This window comes from Macaca nemestrina, chromosome X (genome assembly GCF_043159975.1).
Source record: "Macaca nemestrina isolate mMacNem1 chromosome X, mMacNem.hap1, whole genome shotgun sequence".
NCBI classification, from domain to species: Eukaryota; Metazoa; Chordata; class Mammalia; order Primates; family Cercopithecidae; genus Macaca; species Macaca nemestrina.
This window is the reverse complement of record NC_092145.1, coordinates 149,592,495-149,608,746: the sequence shown is the minus strand read 5'-3', so window position 1 is coordinate 149,608,746 and position 16,252 is coordinate 149,592,495. Positions and strand designations below refer to the sequence as shown.

Genomic DNA, 16,252 nt, shown 5'->3' with positions numbered 1-16,252 from the left:
TATTTATACCACTTGTATTTTTCTGTGAGCCACCTGTAATTTGTCTATATTTTAGATTTTCTTTTTATATTAATTTGTAATTAAGTTTTATGTAGTAGAGAAGTAAGCCTTTAGTTTGTCAAATGTGCTATAAAGTTTATTTATTTGCTTATCTGTCAGAGATGATTTTGTTTTTTCAAATGTAGTGAAACTTGTTCCTCTCTTTATGTTTTCTGGGTAGGCCTTCCCTAGTGTAAAAAAATACATATCCACCTATGTTTTCTTTTGGTGCATCATTTATAGTTTCATTTTTTAATCTTCAAATCTTTCTTCCATATCAATTTATTTTCTTAATGATGATTGTCTCACTATCTCAAATACAATAATAACCTATCTTTTTCCCTTTACAAAAAATACCTTATTTATCATGTAATAAATTTTCATATATATTTTGGTTCATTTTTAATTCTTCAGTTTTGTGACACATTTGAATAAATGGACAGGGTTAATCTCCATTTTATCTCTTTATCAGATTTCCCCTGACTACCTTCACTTAATTATTTTACCAGATGTTTAGATTAATTTAGTAAAATTATCAAAAAGAAAAATTCTGTTGGTACTTTATTTTGTAATCACATTCAGCTTATAGATAATTAATGACATAATTGACATCTTTATATTATCGTATTTCTTCCTAATTTCCTTTGTTATCCAATTTAGGCTCTGTGTTGTGGGATTAGAATCATTCCCTTGGATACTGTATTAGCATCCTAGTGCTGTTATAACTAATGACCAGAGACTTAGTGTCTTAAACAACTCAAATTTATCATCTTATAGTTCTGGAGGCCAGAAGTCTGAAATGGGTCTTGCTGGGCTAAGATTAAGGTGTCAGCAGAGCTTTGTTCCTTTCTGGAGGCCCCTTGGGAAGAATTTGTCCCTTTGACTTTTCTAGCTTTTAGAGGACATCTGCATTCCTTGGCTTATGGCCCCTTTCTCCATCTTTGAAGCTGGCAACATTGCATCTCTCTGACCATACTTCCATAGTCACATCTCTCCCTGATTACAGTTGGGAGAGTTTCTGCACTTTAAAGTACCCATGTGATTAGTTTGAGCCCGCCTAGACAATCCAGGATAATCTCCTTATCTCAAGGACCTTAACTCATCACATTGGCAAAGTTTCTTTTGGCCTGTGAGGTGTCATCTTCACAAGTTCCAGGGATGAGGATGTGGCCATCTTTGGGGGTCCATTATTTTGCCTACTACAGATATATTCTCAACTGCCATGTCTCTCTTCACCTTCATTGAATTGAACTAGAAAAATCCTAACTCAAAAGAGGATATTTGGATTAACTAAGGCTGGGGAATTAAAAGTCCAAAATGATGTATTTAGCTTAACAGTGTTTAGCTACCAGGATGTTTATTTTTCATTTAAAATTCCCAGTTACTAACCTCAAATGGACCTTTTGGCCTGTCCTGCAATCCTGTGACATTGCTGGCTCGTTAGCTGCCCTGTCTTCCACTCCTCTCCTCTTTCCTCAAACCTCCAGGACCTCTTCTCCATCCTCACTCCTAGTGGATTAAATTGCTTCCTATTTTGTTGGATGCTGAGAAGCAATCTGGAGTAAAATCCCACGTGCACTCCCACCATCTTCTAACTCACTTGCATCAGTGTCCATATAACTAATGTCCATCTATCATTATAGTGTAAAAGAAGGTCAAACCCTCCACTTGTACTCTGGATCCCACCCCTGTGGTCCACTCTAGGAAATCACCCAGTAATTTCCCAACTTCCCCATCCTCATTTCTTTCCTCTCTATGGTAAATTCTGGCAGCTGATGATTATGTTATAATAGCATTCATTTGAACCCTGGAAGCACCAGACTCACAGGAGAGGGTTCTGCAAATAGATAACCACAAATAAATCCCTGTGATCATCCTAATGTGACAGAGAACAGAAATGTGAGCTTGACTATGTGTCCATTTTCATTGTATCATGATTTTTATTATATCCTATTAGGCTTGACATCATTTCTTTAGGCATTAGGTCCTGGCTACAGTATTTATCTTCCTGTGAAAGTTATTCACACAGTGAATCTGATCCTGTTTAGAACCTCCATTAGAAGATTTGCATGGGGACCAAGTGGCCAAATTTAGACCAAAGCTACTGTCATAGAGCTTGCCACCAGCCACACATTCCAAGGATCTCAGTAAATATTTGATGTCTATATTCATATACCTAATTCAGTAGCTTCAGAAACCCTCAGATGATGTCTGTTTCTTGCACCAGCCACACAATTTCCTTCTCATCTATAAGTGAGAAAATTATTTGTAAATCATTAGTTCCTATTTTGATAGAAAATATGAAAATGACTGCTGTGGCCTAGGAATATCTTCAAACATTTCGATAGCACAAATCTTTCCCTGGATGTGCGGATAACCACACAGCCTCAGAAATAATCAATGGAGACAAAGCTTCTAGTAGACAAGTTTTATAAAACTGTTTTTGGTAAAGGTTATTTGTTTAGTGGACTCTCTAAAAAGCAGGAACAAAGAGAAAAATCAACTGGATTTAAAAACAAAGCCACAGAGAACATCTGTTCCCTGATATCTTATCTGATGCGCATTCAATCCAAGTTTCAAAAAATTTTCAAAGTCATCATTCCCTTCACTACAAATTAAGTTTGCTAACAATATTGCCATTTTTTCCCCTGAGGAATGAAAAGAATGTCTGTGCTCATTAAAGGGAGACAAAACTCTTGGCCCGGGCCCCGCATGGGTCACTTTGTGAGTTAAGTTGGAGGGAGAACAGGCCTCATCTCCACCCTACAACCAAACCAATACCAGGTAAGGCAGGAGGGCCTTTCTTAAGGAGAAGAGCGACATGGCCTGACAGTCACTAGTATTCATTTTTCACAATTGCCTAAGTGATTTTCTTCTTATTTGAGCTGAGGGTCTCTATGTGTGAGATTAGCATGAAAAAATAAAACAGGGTGGGGATTTCCTCTTGGAAAGAACATGCTGTGGTTGTGCTAGTGAACAAAGTGTGACAAGAAAGCCAAAGGTGCAAGGCATATGCCAGTAAAATATGCATGTCTTGTCAGCCCATTGGCCTTGCCTATCTCTCTCTCCTGAACTCTGTCATGACCTCCAATGGAGTCTCAGGTTCCTGCTTCAAGAAAAAACATGGCCCTAAGACTCACTATCCAAAGAAAAACTCTGTCAGCATTTTTGTGCTACTCTTTCTGGTCAAAGAACTGAGCCTCCTACTGCAGAGGCAAGTTGCCCAAGTTCACATATATGAGGAGTGACAGGATGAGTTCACAAGTCCTAGTCTTTATACCTCCAAGCCAGCGTTCTTTCTGTTAGCCACAGCTGAGCCAAGAGACCTCCACCACTGGCACTGTGGGTGACAGAATGTGAACATATGTGTGTACAGCAAGGTAGGTCAACTTCAGCACATGGGGCCTGATAATTTTTGTTGCAGGGGGCTGTCCTATTTATTATAGGGTGTTGGGCAGCATCCTCAGGCTTTTCCCACTAGATGCTAGGAGCATCCATCCCCTAAGCTGCGACAACCAAAAATAAATCCAGACATTGCCAGGTGTCCCCAGGGCATGGGGGGCAAAATCAATCCTGCTTGAGAACCACATATTTGTGTGTATATGTGTATACGTATATATGCACATATGTTGTGTGTGTGTATATACATATATATGAACTATTTATGAATAAATGTTCATGAAGCATCCCCTCAACCTCCTCCAAAAGAAAACAAAGTATAAGAGAAGTTTTGCAGATACCAAAATCCTCTGTGGAAATATTCTAGCTTCTAGAAGCTTCCTATCCCTCTTCTGCTGTCCTTTAAGTTTCGGGCACACTGCCCAATGTTGTTCTTCATAGCAGATTTACTCTATGTGTATAATATCATAGTTTTTCATTCTGTCTCAAAGTAGCTGTCTGCTACAAACTAATACAAATTAAAAAGGGCCTTTATAGGCCAGGCGCAGTGGCTCATGCCTGTAATCCCAACACAGCACTTTGGGAGGCTGAGGCAGGTGGATCACAAGGTCAAGGGATTGAGACTATCCTGGCCAACATGAGTGAAAACCCATCTCTACTAAAAATACAAAAATTAGCTGGGCGTGGTGGTGTGCACCCCTGTAATTCCAGCTGCTCGGGAGGCTGAGGTAGGAGAATCACTTGAACCCAGGAGGTGGAGGTTGCAGTGAGCCGAGGTCGTGCCACTGCACTCCAGCCTGGCAACAGAGTGAGACTCCATCCCCCCCCCCAAAAAAAAAGTGCCTTTATAGACAATAGTAAACATACAGAGACAAAGTTTTATGAATTCAAGGAATTCAAGTACATGTGTCTCATCTTTAGTGGAATCAGGATCTGTTTAAAAAACAAACATCAGCCAATCAGGTGTGCACTGGCTCCAGTGCAACATAGAACACACCAGCTGAAAAACTGGCTAAAAAGGAGTTAACGTCGGTAAAATCCCTGATTCCAAGTTGGCATAGGGTCAAATGACAAGTTTAACCGAGTGTTATGGCATTCTTTTCAAATGAGTTATTTTAAAACCAGACTGAGGTATTCACAGCTTTTCTTCTGACCCTTTAAGATGACCTTTCTGAAAATTATTTTTAATTGGTTGTTCTGAATCCATATAGACTGTTGATATACATACAGCTTTCCTTTGTAATGCTCCAAGTTGACCTTCCCTTTAAATAAACATATTAGCTGACATGCAAATTGTCCCTCTTGAACATGTCCTTCAAATGGACACTAATGCCAGCCAACAACCAAGAAGCTGTAGTTTCCTTCCTGTGTGAATATTAGGTGTGAGAAGAGTTCACAGCTCATGGCTTTGGCAGAGCCAATATTTGACTTGCAGTGTTCCCTGGCAGAAAGGCAGACGAGGCCTTACCTTTGGGAATGGTGATCTGGCAGCTCAGGTCACAGTCCTGTTGCAACTGATAAAAAGCCACTTCCTGCAGCCGGGCCCTCTCCAGCTCTGAGAGACTCTGGATGGGGACTGACCTCAGCCGTACACTGCGGCCTGACATGCTGTTCCAGGTGAAATCACCCTGTAGGCCAAAGAAAAAAAAAATCAAGAGTTACAGAGTTCACCTACCTCTCACAAATCTCATCCTCTCTTAGTAATAAAGTCAAGCAAACCACCTTTGTGTTCCAAAATTGGGTCTCAATTCCCAAAGTCAAATCCTCTTTTATTTCACTGTGGATTTTCTCAGTTAATTGCAAATGTCAAAATCTCAAGTATCTGCTGGGTCACATGATCTCATCTTATTATGCATATAGGCCTAAGGAAAATATGTAGAAAGATACTGTGAGGGTCCTACTTCTTCCTTTTTATGGGAACACACGGGAACTTTTAACTTTTGTGAAATACTGTGCTGCTGCTAATTGCCATCATGCACATCAGATATAGGGGGATGAGTGTGTATTGAGAGCCTGCTGTGTGCCAGTGACTGCACCACGGGCATTTTTAAAAATTGGCAAATAAAAATGGTACATATTCATGTGGCACATGGTGATATTTCTATACATATGGTTATTAGATATGTATTTCTAATAATTAGTAACTAATCTCAAACATTTATTCTTTGGTTGCTAACATTCAATATCCTCCTTCTAGCTATTTGAGATTATGTATTGCTGTTAACTATTGTCAAGGGCTTTTTAGTTAATCCCTCCAACAACCTTATGAAGTGGTTAACATTTTTTTACCTATCTCATATAAAATTTAATAATATAATCTAGTATATGACAATATATTATAATAGATAGTAAAGTTTATACTTATGGTATATTACATGAATAGTATAGTGACATATAGTATCTATACATATAGTAATATAATATAGATGATGAAAATGAGGCTTGAGGAGGTTAAGTAATTCTCCCCAAATCATAAAACTTACAAGATTTGGAATGAGGACTCAAGCTAAGAATGTAGGGCTTTAAACTCTATGCTAATATTGTAACCATTGAGGTTCTATTTATATACTCTCGAGTTATTTTGAACACAATAAGCTTAGAGATATGATCAATAGGAAGATGTTTAGTATTTATAGAGACATTTGATGCTAAAATACTCCACATCAAAGAGTCAAAGATTCCCACAATCTTAAAAGTGTACTCATGTGTACACATGCACACCCTTGCAGCCTACTGAGGGTGAATGGCTCCACCCTCAGTGCAGACAGTGGGAAAGTCATGCCCAAAGAAAAAGTACTTTACAATCCTCTGAAGCCCAGTGTCTCCTTACTAAAGAAGACTTCCTGTGAATCTCATATATAAGTCATGCTGCAACAGATTTGAAGAGGCAGCTGCTGTTGCTCAATGATCAAGAAAAGAAAAGTTCTATTGGGGAAGGAGAGGTGCTGGCACACGCAGGGACTCATTGCAATAAATGGAACACTTACAGAATCCCATAAGACTTCACCATCTTAAAGAAGTCACTCGCCTGGGCGCGGTGGCTCATGCCTGTAATCCCAGCACTTTGGGAGGCTGAGGTGGGTGGATCACTTGAGGTCAGGAGTTTGAGACCAGCCTGGCCAACATGGCAAAACCCAGTCTCTACTAAAAATACAAAATTAACCGGGCATGGTGGTGCATGCCTGTAGTCCCAGCTACTTGGGAGGCCGAGGCAGGAGAATTGCTTCAACCTGGGAGGCAGAGGTTGCAGTGAGCCAAGACTGCACCACTGCATTCCAGCCTGGGCAACAAGAGCAAAACTCTGTCTTAAAAAAAAAAAAAAAAAAGAAGTCACTCACCTTAAAGAAGGGAGACAGAAAGACTGGTCCCAGCAACAAAGTGCCATAGCACTTTGTTTCACACTGGTAGCAAATTCCTGCCTAGTGTATTCATTCCAAAAGTCAATGGCACTATGTTAATTCCTTGATATTTTCCATTTATCTGGGATTTCATTCATTCATTTAATATATGAGTACATTATACTCTGGTAGGGGCAGCAAATGAACGGGGTAAGTAAAAAGAATGGTGTGTTAAATAATGATAACTTAGGGAGAAGAAAAAGGCAAAGGGGAAGTAAAAGAAAGGAATTTGCAGTTTTAGAGACAGCAGTCAGGAAAGACATCACTGAGAAGGTAAAATTTGAGCAAGTGCTAAAAGAAGTTATGGCTTTTAGTTTCTTTGCCTTGACATGTATGAATTACATCCAGTGGATAATGATGAAGACTAGCAGGAACCCAGGAGGAGCTCAGGGAGGGTGATGCAGGAGGGCATGTGGGGAGAGGAGTGAGTGAGCAAATCTAGTCAAAGTGAGGAGGCTGCAGTCACATTCAGTGAACAGAAGAAAATTCTTCTGGGGCTAGTGTATTTTGAATTTTTTCTTTCTTTTTTCTTTTTTTTTCTTTTGGTATAACCAGTCTAAGAATAAATAGGACATGTAGATATTACGGTTGGGGACTCAGGCCTTGGGTGTAACCCTCACTCACACTCTAAGCTTAGAGCACAAGGAACACTATTGGGGAATTTTTTTTATTATTATTTTCTCCCAGATAGAAAGTCCCCAGATGAGTTTATAAATTTTAGATACGAAGCTTAGGTACCTAAGGGAGCTGATTGCTATTTGAAGTGTCAAAGCAGAATTACATACCAATTCTTTAAAAGCGTTTAAAGATGTGACCTCCAATGGGCTTAATTATCTGTAGCAGGGGTTTGACAATCTTTTTCTGTAAAGATCACATAGAAAATATATCAGGCTTTGTGAGCCATGTGATCTCTGTTACAACTACTCAACTCTCGCTTGGTGGCATGAAAGCAGCCACATATAATTTATAAATTAGTGAGTGTGGCCATATTCCAATAAAACTTTATTTACAAAAACAGCAGGCTGGTTTTGGCTGGCGGGCTAGAGTTTCCCAGCCTGTGAACTATAGCTTATGACTGAAATCAACTAATTCCTAGAAGGGACATTTTGTTCTTATTTACTAAGTCCTCCTGGTTAATTAATTCAAACAATATTTAATAAGCACAGATGAGATGCTAAGCTCTGTGGTAGGCTTGGGACTATTAAGATGACAACACAATCCTTGTCCTCAGAGTTAACCTTCAGGTAGGAAGAACACAAGCAATCCATAAAACACAGAGATTGTGATACTAGAAATAAGTACTAAATGCAATGAATGCCTAGGAGAGAAGGCTTTGTTATCTATCTGGAGGATCAAGGAAAGCTTTATAGAGAAGGTAGTGTTTCAACGGAGGCTTGAAAGTTGAGTAAGAGGGAGCAGGGTTCGCCCAGTAGCAATGCAACTTTAGCAGCAGGAGCCAAGGCAAATGAGTTTGAGAAAACAGGCTTGTTCAGGGAATTACAAGGCTGGAAGGAGGAAAATGGCAAGAGGTGAAGCCAAGCAGAAGTCAGGGCCAGATTCTGTAGGGCTGTCTCTGTTGGCAATGCAAACTAGATTAGATTTTCCTCCATAGGTGATGGCTAGTCATTCAGGAACTTTGAGCTAGAGAGGAACATGAGAAGATTTGAATTATAGGGAAGATGACTGGAAACAAGTTTCCTAAGGAATTAAAGGGGAGAGCAAGTCAAAGATGTGGGGATGAGAAAAGACTCTGTGCTAAGTAGGATGCTGATTCCAATTTGAACAGACATGGGAGACACTTAGAACCACATAGATGCTGGAGAATAAACTGGATGCAGTGAGGGGAAGAGAAGGAGTAATCTAGCATGACTCTTGAGTTTCTAGTTTCAGCAACTGGGCAGATAGTAACACTAATCACCAACATGGGGAATGGCAGAGGGAATTAGGTTTGCAGGGGGAGAAGGAAGACCACCCAGTTTTGGACATGGTGAAAATGGTATTTTCTTTTGAAAAAATAGAATTAAAACATTACTAAGTCTGGCAAAACAGAACCTGGCCAATTTATATTTTTCTTGAGCCTTGATTTTCTTCTCTCAATTAAAACGGTTCCAACACAATCAAATAATATATGTTTTTTTCGAGGGCGGAGCAAGATGGCCGAATAGGAACAGCTCCAGTCTCCAACTCCCAGCGCGAGCGACACAGAAGACCGGTGATTTCTGCATTTTCAACTGAGGTACTGGGTTCATCTCACTGGGGAGTGCCGGATGATCGGTGCTGGTCAGCTGCTGCAGCCCGACCAGCGAGAGCTGAAGCAGGGCAAGGCATCGCCTCACCTGGGAAGCACAAGGGGGAAGGGAGTCCCTTTTCCTAGCCAGAGGAACTGAGACACACAACACCTGGAAAATCGGGTAACTCCCACCCCAATACTGCGCTTTAAGCAAACAGGCACACCAGGAGATCATATCCCACACCGGGCCGGGAGGGTCCCAAACCCACGGAGCCTCCCTCATTGCTAGCACAGCAGTCTGTGATCTACCGGCAAGGCAGCAGCGAGGCTGGGGGAGGGGCGCCCGCCATTGCTGAGGCTTAAGTAGGTAAACAAAGCTGCTGGGAAGCTCGAAGTGGGTGGAGCTCACAGCAGCTCAAGGAAACCTGCCTGTCTCTGTAGACTCCACCTCTGGGGACAGGGCAATAACAAACGCAGCCCAAACCTCTGCAGATGCAAACGACTCTGTCTGACAGCTTTGAAGAGAGCAGTGGATCTCCCAACACGGAGGTTGAGATCTGAGAAGGGACAGACTCCCTGCTCAAGTGGGTCCCTGACCCCTGAGTAGCCTAACTGGGAGACATCCCCCACTAGGGGCAGTCTGACACCCCACACCTCACAGGGTGGAGTACACCCCTGAGAGGAAGCTTCCAAAGCAAGAATCAGACAGGTACACTCGCTGTTCAGCAATATTCTATCTTCTGCAGCCTCTGCTGCTGATACCCAGGCAAACAGGGTCTGGAGTGGACCTCAAGCAATCTCCAACAGACCTACAGCTGAGGGTCCTGACTGTTAGAAGGAAAACTATCAAACAGGAAGGACACCTACACCAAAACCCCATCAGTACATCACCATCATCAAAGACCAGAGGCAGATAAAACCACAAAGATGGGGAAAAAGCAGGGCAGAAAAGCTGGAAATTCAAAAAATAAGAGCGCATCTCCCCCGGCAAAGGAGCGCAGCTCATCGCCAGCAACGGATCAAAGCTGGACGGAGAATGACTTTGACGAGATGAGAGAAGAAGGCTTCAGTCCATCAAATTTCTCAGAGCTAAAGGAGGAATTACGTACCCAGCGCAAAGAAACTAAAAATCTTGAAAATAAAGTGGAAGAATTGATGGCTAGAGTAATTAATGCAGAGAAGGTCATAAACGAAATGAAAGAGATGAAAACCATGACACGAGAAATACGTGACAAATGCACAAGCTTCAGTAACCGACTCGATCAACTGGAAGAAAGAGTATCAGCGATTGAGGATCAAATGAATGAAATGAAGCGAGAAGAGAAACCAAAAGAAAAAAGAAGAAAAAGAAATGAACAAAGCCTGCAAGAAGTATGGGATTATGTAAAAAGACCAAATCTACGTCTGATTGGGGTGCCTGAAAGTGAGGGGGAAAATGGAACCAAGTTGGAAAACACTCTTCAGGATATCATCCAGGAGAACTTCCCCAACCTAGTAGGGCAGGCCAACATTCAAATCCAGGAAATACAGAGAACGCCACAAAGATACTCCTCGAGAAGAGCAACTCCAAGACACATAATTGCCAGATTCACCAAAGTTGAAATGAAGGAAAAAATCTTAAGGGCAGCCAGAGAGAAAGGTCGGGTTACCCACAAAGGGAAGCCCATCAGACTAACAGCAGATCTCTCGGCAGAAACTCTCCAAGCCAGAAGAGAGTGGGGGCTAATATTCAACATTCTTAAAGAAAAGAATTTTCAACCCAGAATTTCATATCCAGCCAAACTAAGTTTCATAAGTGAAGGAGAAATAAAATCCTTTACAGATAAGCAAATGCTTAGAGATTTTGTCACCACTAGGCCTGCCTTACAAGAGACCCTGAAGGAAGCACTAAACATGGAAAGGAACAACCGGTACCAGCCATTGCAAAAACATGCCAAAATGTAAAGACCATCGAGGCTAGGAAGAAACTGCATCAACTAACGAGCAAAATAACCAGTTAATATCATAATGGCAGGATCAAGTTCACACATAACAATCTTAACCTTAAATGTAAATGGACTAAATGCTCCAATTAAAAGACATAGACTGGCAAACTGGATAAAGAGTCAAGACTCATCAGTCTGCTGTATTCAGGAGACCCATCTCACACGCAGAGACATACATAGGCTCAAAATAAAGGGATGGAGGAAGATTTACCAAGCAAATGGAGAACAAAAAAAAGCGGGGGTTGCAATACTAGTCTCTGATAAAACAGACTTTAAACCATCAAAGATCAAAAGAGACAAAGAAGGCCATTACATAATGGTAAAGGGATCAATTCAACAGGAAGAGCTAACTATCCTAAATATATATGCACCCAATACAGGAGCACCCAGATTCATAAAGCAAGTCCTTAGAGACTTACAAAGAGACTTAGACTCCCATACAATAATAATGGGAGACTTCAACACTCCACTGTCAACATTAGACAGATCAATGAGACAGAAAGTTAACAAGGATATCCAGGAATTGAACTCATCTCTGCAGCAAGCAGACCTAATAGACATCTATAGAACTCTCCACCCCAAATCAACAGAATATACATTCTTCTCAGCACCACATCGTACTTACTCCAAAATCGACCACGTAATTGGAAGTAAAGCACTCCTCAGCAAATGTACAAGAACAGAAATTATAACAAACTGTCTCTCAGACCACAGTGCAATCAAACTAGAACTCAGGTCTAAGAAACTCAATCAAAACTGCTCAACTACATGGAAACTGAAAAACCTGCTCCTGAATGACTACTGGGTACATAACGAAATGAAGGCAGAAATAAAGATGTTCTTTGAAACCAATGAGAACAAAGATACAACATACCAGAATCTCTGGGACACATTTAAAGCAGTGTGTAGAGGGAAATTTATAGCACTAAATGCCCACAAGAGAAAGCAGGAAAGATCTAAAATTGACACTCTAACATCGCAATTAAAAGAACTAGAGAAGCAAGAGCAAACACATTCGAAAGCTAGCAGAAGGCAAGAAATAACTAAGATCAGAGCAGAACTGAAGGAGATAGAGACACAAAAAACCCTCCAAAAAATCAATGAATCCAGGAGTTGGTTTTTTGAAAAGATCAACAAAATTGACAGACCACTAGCAAGACTAAAAAAGAAGAAAAGAGAGAAGAATCAAATCGACGCAATTAAAAATGATAAAGGGGATATCACCACCGACCCCACAGAAATACAAACTACCATCAGAGAATACTATAAACACCTCTACGCAAATAAACTGGAAAATCTAGAAGAAATGGATAATTTCCTGGACACTTACACTCTTCCAAGACTACACCAGGAAGAAGTTGAATCCCCGAATAGACCAATAGCAGGCTCTGAAATTGAGGCAATAATTAAGAGCCTACCAACCAAAAAAAGTCCAGGACCAGATGGATTCACAGCTGAATTCTACCAGAGGTACAAGGAGGAGTTGGTACCATTCCTTCTGAAACTATTCCAATCAATAGAAAAAGAGGGAATCCTCCCTAACTCATTTTATGAGGCCAACATCATCCTGATACCAAAGCCTGGCAGAGACACAACAAAAAAAGAGAATTTTAGACCAATATCTCTGATGAACATCGATGCAAAAATCCTCAATAAAATACTGGCAAACCGGATTCAGCAACACATCAAAAAGCTTATCCACCATGATCAAGTGGGCTTCATCCCTGGGATGCAAGGCTGGTTCAACATTCGCAAATCAATAAACATAATCCAGCATATAAACAGAACCAAAGACAAGAACCACATGATTATCTCAATAGATGCAGAAAAGGCTTTTGACAAAATTCAACAGCCCTTCATGCTAAAAACGCTCAATAAATTCGGCATTGATGGAACGTACCTCAAAATAATAAGAGCTATTTATGACAAACCCACAGCCAATATCATACTGAATGGGCAAAAACTGGAAAAATTCCCTTTGAAAACTGGCACAAGACAGGGATGCCCTCTCTCACCACTCCTATTCAACATAGTGTTGGAAGTTCTGGCTAGGGCAATTAGGCAAGAGAAAGAAATCAAGGGTATTCAGTTAGGAAAAGAAGAAGTCAAATTGTCCCTCTTTGCAGATGACATGATTGTATATTTAGAAAACCCCATTGTCTCAGCCCAAAATCTCCTTAAGCTGATAAGCAACTTCAGCAAAGTCTCAGGATACAAAATTAATGTGCAAAAATCACAAGCATTCTTATACACCAGTAACAGACAAACAGAGAGCCAAATCAGGAATGAACTTCCATTCACAATTGCTTCAAAGAGAATCAAATACCTAGGAATCCAACTTACAAGGGATGTAAAGGACCTCTTCAAGGAGAACTACAAACCACTGCTCAGTGAAATAAAAGAGGACACAAACAAATGGAAGAACATACCATGCTCATGGATAGGAAGAATCAATATCATGAAAATGGCCATACTGCCCAAGGTAATTTATAGATTCAATGCCATCCCCATCAAGCTACCAATGAGTTTCTTCACAGAATTGGAAAAAACTGCTTTAAAGTTCATATGGAACCAAAAAAGAGCCCGCATCTCCAAGGCAATCCTAAGTCAAAAGAACAAAGCTGGAGGCATCACGCTACCTGACTTCAAACTATACTACAAGGCTACAGTAACCAAAACAACATGGTACTGGTACCAAAACAGAGATATAGACCAATGGAACAGAACAGAGTCCTCAGAATAAATACCACACATCTACAGCCATCTGATCTTTGACAAACCTGAGAGAAACAAGAAATGGGGAAAGGATTCCCTATTTAATAAATGGTGCTGGGAAAATTGGCTAGCCATAAGTAGAAAGCTGAAACTGGATCCTTTCCTTACTCCTTATACAAAAATTAATTCAATATGGATCAGAGACTTAAATGTTAGACCTAATACCATAAAAATCCTAGAGGAAAACCTAGGTAGTACCATTCAGGACATAGGCATGGGCAAAGACTTCATGTCTAAAACACCAAAAGCAACGGCAGCAAAAGCCAAAATTGACAAATGGGATCTCATTAAACTAAAGAGCTTCTGCACAGCAAAAGAAACTACCATCAGTGAACAGGCAACCTACAGAATGGGAGAAAATTTTTGCAATCTACTCATCTGACAAAGGGCTAATATCCAGAACCTACAAAGAACTCAAACAAATTTACAAGAAAAAAACAAACAACCCCATCAAAAAGTGGGCAAAGGATATGAACAGACATTTCTCAAAAGAAGACATTCATACAGCCAACAGACACATGCAAAAATGCTCATCATCACTGGCCATCAGAGAAATGCAAATCAAAACCACAATGAGATACCATCTCACACCAGTTAGAATGGCGATCATTAAAAAGTCAGGAAACAACAGGTGCTGGAGAGGATGTGGAGAAATAGGAACACTTTTACACTGTTGGTGGGATTGTAAACTAGTTCAACCATTATGGAAAACAGTATGGCGATTCCTCAAGGATCTAGAACTTGATGTACCATATGACCCAGCCATCCCATTACTGGGTATATACCCAAAGGATTATAAATTATGCTGCTATAAAGACACATGCACACGTATGTTTATTGCAGCACTATTCACAATAGCAAAGACTTGGAATCAACCCAAATGTCTATCAGTGACAGATTGGATTAAGAAAATGTGGCACATATACACCATGGAATACTATGCAGCCATAAAGAAGGATGAGTTTGTGTCCTTTGTAGGGACATGGATGCAGCTGGAAACCATCATTCTTAGCAAACTATCACAAGAACAGAAAACCAAACACCGCATGTTCTCACTCATAGGTGGGAACTGAACAATGAGATCACTTGGACTCAGGAAGGGGAACATCACACACCGGGGCCTATCATGGGGAGGGGGGAGGGGGGAGGGATTGCATTGGGAGTTATACCTGATGTAAATGACGAGTTGATGGGTGCAGCACACCAACATGGCACAAGTATACATATGTAACAAACCTGCACGTTATGCACATGTACCCTACAACTTAAAGTATAATAATAATAAATAAATTTAAAAATATATATATATATATGTTTTTTTCAAACTGTTTACAAATGACTACACTTAGCATAATAAAAAGTGAAGTGCGATGCTTCAAGTTTACTTTAGTTCATTATATATTGCAGCCCATGGTTCTTAACTTCTTGGATTTTTAAACTTCTTTGGTATATTTGGAATTGTTAACCAAAAGAGAGATCTGAGGTTATTTTATTATCGCAGACCCAGTTGACCAAGACAATCTCCGTATTTTTTGTTTCCTTATTTTTACTTTTTAAATTTCTGTGGTTCATAGTAGGTTTATATATTTATGGGGTACATGATTTCAAATTTGTTTAGATTTTATAAATGTAGATGAAATTGAAATTCACCCAATGTCTCTGGATAGACTAAAGACCTTGGCAGTTGTAAAAATATCTTTCTATTCTAGGGTACTATGTGACAGCATTAATAAAGGGCAGCAATATGACAAAACGATATAGGATAATGGTCCTTGGTGGGGTAATATTGCCCCCAGTGAGCATTTAGCAATGTCTGGAGACATTTTTGCTTGTTATAACTGGGGCAGCGTTTGATAGTGGCAGCTAGAAGACAGAGGCTAGGGATGCTGCTAAGCACCTTGTAATGCACAGGACTACTGCCCAAAATCAAGAACTATCTGGATCAAAATGTCTATAGTGCAGAGGTTGAGAAACCTTGGTTTAGCATAAATAAGTCTGCTGTTAAGCCCAAATTACATAGCATCTCCATAAAATGATGGTGCTGGGAAATATTAACAATTATTTATATATTTTATCATAAAAATATGCACTATATATTCATATATATCATGCATTACTATGTGTATTTTATATGTATTTTTCTACATATTGTACACATAAACAAAATCATAGGGCTTATTTTAAGCTAGTTTTAAGAGGCACAAATGCTACAAACCTAATTAAAAGAAGCAAACCAAAAAAAGTTTGAAAACAATAGAGTCTTGATTAACTGGAGAACAACCCACCAAAAGTGTTAACTAAAGAGATTTCCTTCCCACCAGAAGTATATGTCTCTATGTTTAGAAAAAAAAGAAGCAAAAGACAAACTAAAACCCAAGCAATACAATATCTATGCTTTATTCAGAAAGTCATTCTTTTGAGCTAAG

At 40.0% G+C, this 16,252-nt stretch overlaps 1 protein-coding gene across 7 annotated transcripts in view; it reads right to left on the bottom strand.

The window, feature by feature from the left end:
- LOC105478119 (Rho GTPase activating protein 6) overlaps positions 1-16,252 on the bottom strand; it is a 542,515-nt gene that overhangs the window by 117,658 nt on the left and 408,605 nt on the right. For all 7 annotated transcript variants that reach the window (XR_011618239.1, XM_011735126.3, XM_071088688.1 and 4 more), the window contains exon 2: positions 4,907-5,066. Coding sequence is in view for 6 of the 7 variants with exons in the window: in XM_011735126.3 (XP_011733428.1) it covers positions 4,907-5,066 (160 nt within the window). In the remaining variant the exon portion in view is untranslated. The remainder of the gene's footprint in view (positions 1-4,906; positions 5,067-16,252) is intronic.